This window comes from Mycetomoellerius zeteki, unplaced genomic scaffold (genome assembly GCF_001594055.1).
Source record: "Mycetomoellerius zeteki isolate Tzet28-1 unplaced genomic scaffold, Tzet1.0 scaffold62, whole genome shotgun sequence".
Taxonomy (NCBI): domain Eukaryota; kingdom Metazoa; phylum Arthropoda; class Insecta; order Hymenoptera; family Formicidae; genus Mycetomoellerius; species Mycetomoellerius zeteki.
The window spans coordinates 129,712-138,403 of record NW_017257632.1 but is presented as its reverse complement, the minus strand read 5'-3'; the positions used below and the strand labels follow the sequence as shown (position 1 = coordinate 138,403).

Below are 8,692 nucleotides of genomic sequence, written 5' to 3'. Positions count from 1 at the left end.
TATATATATATATATATACTCTCTATATTATGACTACAATTAGTATAATATAATATATATTTCTTTCATATAAGTAAACCATCGACTTGCTATAACTTTTTGAGCATTATCAAGAGAAAAAAGTTTCAAGTAATTAAAATTAGTAATTCTATTGCAAAGTGTTTTTAATGTACCATGCAAGAAAGAAACACGGGAGAAATTTAAAAAGTTTTGTTGCTTCTTCAAACTTTTAATAGACACAATATTAGCCTCTCAAAGAGGAAACATTTTTGCGATTGTATGTTAAAGATACATGATCCTCAAAGCAAACCATTTTACCGTCGCTGCAAAAGATGTGCTTTTAATTTTTAAATGAGATATTTCCCTGAGAAGCTCACATTGGAAATTCACAATTTACTACATATTCTTCAAATACCATAGTTTACTTCATTGTTATTTCAACATTGAGCCACATTTTTCGTATTTTAGAAACGCGTGCTCTGAAAAAAATACAAAATTTTAATAAATATTAGTTATTAATATAAATATTTAATAAATATAGTTGAATATTTCTAAGTAAATATTTACTAAACATATATTTGATACAAAAATCACTAATTTGATTTAACTATTTGTTTTATTAAATAAATATTTATTTACTGTAAATTTATGTTCACTTAGTACTATTCAAAGAAATATGTATTAAAATTTAATAAACTTTTCAATGTGATTTGATATCAATATTGATTAAAAATTAATACTGATTCTATATAGTAATACTGGTCGTTAGTATGAGTTTGTTAAATTAATAACTTTCGCTAATTATTATGTATTTTTTTATGTTAATTATGAAAATGAGGTTAGAATTTGTCTTGTAAGTTCCAATTCTTTGTAATGTAGCTCTTTTTAAAAACTTATACATTTTATTTAACAGCTCCTTACACCTTTTTCTTAATTAAAATGATTTATTGTTAGTTCTGTTTGAAGTCTTTTATAATAAATAGAAAAACTGTTGAATTCATTATAGTTATTCCCTGTACATCATTTCTTTACACCCAAGAGCAGATAAAATAATTTTTAAATACATGTTATTCCAAAAATCTCTATACTCTTCTCATAAATTTGACAAACAAATTTAAAGTCAGGGCAAAAAATACTATGAGAAAAATATACTATCAGATTGATTTAACATAAGAAAAATTTTGTCGACTAGTATAATTTTTGCAAATGCTTTTAATGAAATATTCGGCGGATGATGAGATGAGAAATGCTTTATGTCAAAAGGATGAGAGAATATCGCCGTGATGTTACATCGAAGCGCTTCGTCGCGACGCCGGCGAGCGTCGCCAAACGTGGCAAATTCAAGTCAGCCGGCATCTTCGATGATGCGAGGTCGACGAGCGAGCGTAGCGACTGAAAAACCCCTCATCTTACCACTAAGTAGCCCCGGCGGAACGATGGAAAGGCAGCGGTCGCCGAGGAGTAGCATAGTGCCGAATATCGCTCTGAATACCGAGAGCGACTCTCCTGACGAAGTTAGTATTCACCCTTCTTATATTTTTAGTATAATTTCTTTATATATAATATATATATTTAAATCGTTATTATTTTTAATATACCAGTGACATAAAATATGAATTTCTTGCCTATACAACGATTATTTCGATTTCTTATAAGGTCAAACATATAAATGTTAAAAACTCATTCTTTCGGAAGATGTATAAAAATTTGGTTTAATATTTTTAAAACCGAATAACGATTTAAGTAATTTGATTTGATGAACAGTTTTATTGGCGATCGCATAAAGTCATAAAGCGTAAAAAATAATTCCAAATAATTGAAATTCTCAGTCAACCGAGCTTCAAGCCTGAAATATACAGCAGATTTCGTTCTCTTTTTCTGTTTTTTTATTCCCTTCAGGCTACGCAATGTTACACGAAATATTCAATTACTCGAGGGATACTCGAGTGTACAGGTGTTTGACATTGTACTCGATCGATATGAGCACCGCGTATATTCATCGATGAAACCAAATACGCATTTTTTGTCACGCATGTTACACATCAGTTTATCCACGAAATTTTGAGGTCATGAAATGTTCACGACAGATGGATTGCTATCACATGTTATTCATTAGCAGATGATTGGCGCAGCATAGGCATGCGTTTCGAAAGTTATCGGTTGGCTTTTGACAACAATCGCTGAAATGATTAAAATACGTTCACTTCGATCGAGTATTTTGACATGTTTCGCGAGCGTGTAGCGCTTATTTCCATATGCGAATGTAAATTTATTCCTGTGTTAATTCCTATATTAATTAAACACATTACACATTAGATATATTGCAGAGAGATGCATATAATATTAATATACATATCTCCAACATTCAATTTCCAAATAAAATCAGAAAAATCAATTAACTTAAATAACTAGAAATTAAACATTTTTGTAAAGCGAAAAATAATGACCTAATTTCTGAAATTACGAGTTTATTATCATTCTTGATGAACATTTTACGAGAAAGGGAAAAGAAAGTCTCTTTTACAAAAACTTCATATATTACGATTAAAAATTAATTCTTGCTCTAACAATTATTCCTTCTGTTAAAAATTAAATAGATAACGCTTTATGGTGTTTTATTTCAGGGAGTCTGCCGTAGGATCCTGCCGGATCCCGAACAGTACGGCACCGGCCGCAACTCCTTGGCGCCCGAGGCAAGCCGCAGCCCGCGAAACTCTCTGATACCTGACGATTACTGCAGAAGCCCACGAGGCTCCCTAATACCGGACTCGAGCAGGAGCCCACGTAATAGTTTAGTACCCGATATGATGCGGTCACCGCGAAACAGCTTGACGCCAGAAGTCTCTCTTAGTCCGCGTCACTCTCTAGTGCCGGATTCGGCACTTAGCCCGAGAAACTCTCTGGTGCCGGATGTGGCCTATAACCGGAGTCCACGGAATAGTATGGTGGCGATCGGCGGCTCTAGAATATCCCTCTTACCGGAAAATGGTAACGCGATCGCGGCCGCCAGTCGTAGTCCCAGACATTCGTTAGTACCGGACTCGACGAGAAGTCCGCGAGGCAGCATGGCAAATTTGGATTTCGACCGAAGCCCACGTGGCTCGATATGTCCCGAATTGCACAGAGCACCCAGGGGCAATATCACGCCTATGGAGGTTCCAGATAGAAGTCCACGCGGTTCGATAGTCTCGGAGTGTCTGAACCAGAGTCCCCGCGGCTCCATCGCACCTGATCCCAATAGATCTCCCAGAGGATCGATAGTGCCGGACTCGAATCGGTCTCCACGTGGATCGATATGCCCGGAAAGTAGCAACAGAAGTCCGAGAGGATCGATCGCACCGCATGATCAGACAAACCGATCGCCACGCGGAAGCATAGGCATGAACGACGTCGAAAGACATTCGAAAGGCTCTCTCGGAGCTGTTAACGATGACGAAAACAGAAGTCCCAGAGGAAGCATCGGGCCTGAGGGAATCAACAGAAGTCCTAGGGGTAGTCTCGGAGGACATCAAGATAGAAGGGCGCCGAGAGGCAACCTGGGCTTGCAAGATCCTAGAAGAGCTTCCGCGGATCAGGGTAAGAATTTGAATTTTTTTACTGAATCATTGAAATAAAAAACTATCTTGGAAGGATCATTTACTGAACCAAAACTGTACGTAAATACAATAAAATATCCATTGAATTATGAAAAAATAATGAAAATTGGTCCAATGAATTCTAAAATAATGATTTAAGTTATAAAACTATTACTAGAATTTATTGCAAGAATGAATATATAGTTATATAAATAAATTCAGTGATTGTTTCAATGAATTAACTACATTAAGTCGGACATTAAATCGGACATTAATTAACGATCATTCATTGGATCAAAAATGATCAAAATTTTTTTCAGTGTAGAATGAAGCATATCATATTATGTTATTTTTTTATTTTAACATCTAGCAACAATTACCGTTAAGATTGCTATTAAAAATCACAGTTATTAACCTTCGAGTTGTACACTACTTTTTCTACTAAAAATAATTGAGTATATTACGATATTAGAATTGTTGGAAACTTGTTTCCGCGAATTGCGACTAATACGTATACGGAACCATCGTGAAAATGTGGACGTATCTAAACCGCAGTGATGTGCATCGAAATACAGATATAATTCGATCGCGAAATTATAGCGTCACGGTGAAACGCAATGCGATGTGCAAAGGAAACATTTGCGTTTGCCGCAAATGCGGTTAAATCATGCCAATAATATGCTTGCATGCACGACATGTCAATTATACATGACAGAATAAAACAATTACTCGTTCAGTTATTGGCTCGAAAAATTACAATTACGACGAACAAGAAACTGCTGGAAAAGCGAGTTTTGATAAAAGCGTGACATTTGATAAAAATAATAATAACCTTATACTCGGAGATCGAGTATTTTTATCATGCGTCGCATACCAAAATAAACATTAAAAATAATCGTTGCTTTTATATTGAAATAAAAATTAAAAATAGTCGACGCTTTTATTTAGTTTCTGCTTGAGCAATTATAAAGAAAGCTGTTTTATATAAAGACAGGCCATAAAATATTCACCAACAAGATTTCATGCAAGCGTTTCCTTACGTCTCCGCATTTGCAGGTTGAGACTCTATCTCAAGGCAGCAAGTATCTTCTCTCCTCAGGGAATGTAATGGCAATTTGACGCTCATTACTGTACAACTCGACGTCAGGTCTCCGGAGAGGCCGATTAGTTTTCGTTCATTTCTCCCGTGTTCAAGGCATCGAGTGCGATAGACACGTATAATATATCTCGAATGACGGAAATTGGTCGCCGGGCGATACATTCTCGCGCGTGTCGATTGCACACGATATTACACACCCGATACTTCTCACTGAAATCCTGCGACGGATGTAATAGACACTCGCGCCTCGGAATAACGTAAGCGTGACACATGGAAGGAACGGATCTGCCAAGAAATGTAAAATTATATCGACAAGCTGACAAGCCGATGCAACGTCGATTCCAGCGCGCAAAGCTTTCATTAAGAAACAACAATTGATAGGTCCCTATTTCTCTTGATTTTCTGTATTCTCGCACGGTTAATTTATTACGATTTAATCAGGTCAGACGAATGCAAAGTACCTTCGAACTTCACATCAATCTCTCAATAGTATTATTGCATCACAAGTATAACACATGACATTCAAAATTAAAGCGCAGCAAAATATACAGAAAGAACGATTTTGTTGAAGTAAATTTAGCTAGATATCTATATAAAAATAATATTGTTGGACCAAAATAATTATATTATACACTTTAAAAAATAAAATGTTAATTTTAAATTAAAGACGTATAGTGAACTTTTTCTGACATGAGATATGCAAAAATGTTAATTTTAACATTTTTGCATGTCTCAGAAAATCCACTATACGTCTTTAAGTTAAAATTAACATTTTATTTTTACAGTGTAGTATCTCAAGCATAATAAACAATGTTGCAAAAAGTTTTGACATTCTATCAAACAGTTTGAGCGTTTTAATTATTTTGATAATCTAAAATTATTTTCAGATCTGTATTTAGATACTTCAATAAAACTGTTCCTTTCGTGTACTAAATAATATAAAAATAATTTTTGTCGGTATATAATTTGGCACTAATATTTATATTTGATTTAACACGTAAATTATTAATTTCATCGTAAAAATTCAGCTTCAATCGTAACAAATATATCGATTGCAATAAATCACGGATCATATTTTTGGTAAATCTGTGCAGATTATTAAGCTTGAACATATCGTGAGCCAAATTACTATTAGCGGTTGGAAAACCCACATACAGGATTGATATAGTAGTATTAAACCTCCTAAGTCGACCTATGCAAATTAGTTTACCACAATCTTAGATACATGCGCATGCTAATATGTATATGTACGTATCTTGCGGTGATAATTCACCACTAATATATTCTACCAATGAGATAAAATCCACAAGAAACTTCACAACTCTGCACGCTAAGACTGTTTTTTTATCGCCGTGATTCTTGGGGCTGCAACCGCAAGAAATCGAAACGTGAGGCAAATACGAGGCATTTATCCTAGCGATAATTAACGCGAGAAAAGGTTATGTTTCGGTCGTGCAAATTGGCCTGATTTTGTTGCACGTGTGCACACGATGCTTATTAATGTTAGCAGCTACATTAAACCACTACCGGTCACGAGATTGAAATATGCGTTTGATACATAATGCCTACTTACCCACTTCGCGCGGTTGCGATGCAAGAGGAATTGCGTGCGCGTTCTCAAGCGATGAGATCAATCAGTCGAAGCACGAATTTCTCCTTGAATATTCTGAAACAGTAAAAATGCAAATATATACAATAAATAATTCATTATATAATTTTACAATTGTTTTAATTTCGTACGTATTATAATAATGTATTGTGCATGGCAAATACGTATTAAACCGCTTTTTTATGGGTTTTATCGTTTAAATTCACTCGCCTTCTGTATGATTGTCATCCCCAAAATCGATACAAGACCTGTTTACCGAGTTACCGCCATCAGGCGAGCGAAGTCGATAAATTTTGTGACGAGGAACGTCGCGTCGCAATAATCGAAATCTCTCCAGCAGATGGGATTCGTATTCTGTAAATTGAAAGTGCGGATTTATCACGTAAAGCAGCGTGCATTAAACGGAAGCTTGTTGACAAAGATATCTCATGGCCTGAATTTGTGTGATGTCTCTTTACAACAAGCGAAATTCGTGGAAATGGAGAATACAAATTAAATTGTGCACTAACATTGTTAATTGGCGCGCCGTTTGTCATTGTTTGTAATTGTATAATATCAGTATTCATTAGTTGCAAACGTGTTAAAACAAGGAGAGTCAAAAACTACAAATCAGAATAATATGATCACAAAAAGTTTAAATGTGAAAATAAATTGGACACACATAATTTTGTCTATTCAGAAAATAAGCTAAGTAAAATTTGCACAAAGAATTTTAACAATCTATTGTAATTGCACATGAATTGTAATTCATGTAGAATTTGAGAATCCCACGGTTGCAGAAAAGAAACTGTAAATCGATGTAAAGTAGAAGTATCTTTTATAAAATATGTATATCAGTATAAGTTCGAAGTATACCACACTCTATTTTACAATTCTTTCGCCAGCGCGAGTCGTCTTCGTCATATCTTCATAAATATTCACGAGATATCGTTCAAGAATTTTGCGAGATGTTTCTCACACAAGAATTTTGAAAGGCAGTCGGATAAATTCAAATATTTGCACTTATGTCCAGGGAGTACGAGAAACCGAAGTTCCTCGCCTTATCGCCAAAGAGAAGTGAGCTCGGGAAGCGTCAGATCTGGCGGAAGCGGTGGAGCACAGGTCAATCTAGGATACGGAACGAACGCCTGGGCCGATTCCAGGCGAGCTAGCAGCTCCGTTTCACAGGTAACCGTACCTTTTCTATCTCAATTTCCCTCTTCTCTCTCTCTCTCTCTCTCTCTCTTTCTTTCTTCGTACCCGTTGCAATTCCGGTCTGCAAAACGTTGAAGAAATTTCTTTCTCGGGCACGCTATTACGGTGCACGCCCCAATTGTGTTATGAGTGTTCCGGAATTTCTTACTCGACCGACGGAAATGGACGACTGGGATGTTCTCCATCTTTATGATTCAACGGGTATATACCCAGATAACTCGAATAACGCGGGTAACTCGGGCAACGCGAGCAATACATACTCGAAGTTGCAATTTGTCATTTATCATCCGTTGCGGTAATTACGATGAAGTGAGGCAGTTGCAGGCAGAGAGCATAAGGATATTCTTTTTATTCGTCGGAAGTACGCTAACAAGGCAACTTTCATAAACCACGAGTTGTGAAAAGAGGAAAAACGAATGAAATTTTTTCTGAACGCAGATTGGTTTGACACAAGTACACAACATATTTTTACGAAATTATTTTTCTCGCACTGCAACTGAAATATTATTTTAAATATCGAGAATAATATTTTATTCTAGTTTGACGTACTTACTGTTCATTAATATTTTTCGCTTAGAGTATTTTGAAGTATCATAAAATTTTACAAGTTTTTATACAATAAAATAAAATTTCGAAATATATATATTTTTCGTAAAATCTAAATGTTTCCTATAAAGATTTTACATTATTAAAAAAATAATTAAATTGATAAGATAAATATGCATATATCTAAGTATTTATATAATATCTTTTTCTCCAGTATAAAGTAAACTGTTAATGAGCTTAATTTTATTAATGTTTTTTTCTTGAATGCGATAAAGAAATTAGTGGAAGAAAATACTGGACTTTTTCTAAATTATATAGCCACGACATACATAGATCGCAGATTCATATGAGTAAATGTAAAACGAAAAATGGATTCAAATATGTAAATTCGAATTTTCATTCGAAAATTTCATTTTAAAAATGTTGCTCTTTGCCGAATAAATTTTTGTTGAGTCAAAAATCGATTGAGGCAGCCTTGTAAAAGCGTTATTTCCCGTTTTTTTTTCTCGTCGCTTATCCCTGTAAAATCTTCAAAGTAATTTTCCTCGTTATTGCTTCGGGGACGTCACGTCGGCTTCGTCGACTTTTTACACAATTATATTTTTAATAGCAAAATTTGCTTAAGTTCGATTATAAAAGTAGGAAATGAGATGGGAACCCGTTCGCGCG

General features: G+C 35.0%; 1 protein-coding gene across 1 annotated transcript in view; it reads left to right on the top strand.

Annotated features, from left to right (window-relative positions):
* Positions 1–8,692, top strand: part of LOC108728503 (peptidyl-prolyl cis-trans isomerase CYP95) — a 37,503-nt gene that overhangs the window by 18,103 nt on the left and 10,708 nt on the right. Inside the window, exons 2-4 of the mRNA XM_018457070.1 lie at positions 1,264–1,514; positions 2,625–3,576; positions 7,296–7,450. Coding sequence (XP_018312572.1) covers positions 1,284–1,514; positions 2,625–3,576; positions 7,296–7,450 — 1,338 coding nt within the window. The 5' untranslated portion in view covers positions 1,264–1,283. The remainder of the gene's footprint in view (positions 1–1,263; positions 1,515–2,624; positions 3,577–7,295; positions 7,451–8,692) is intronic.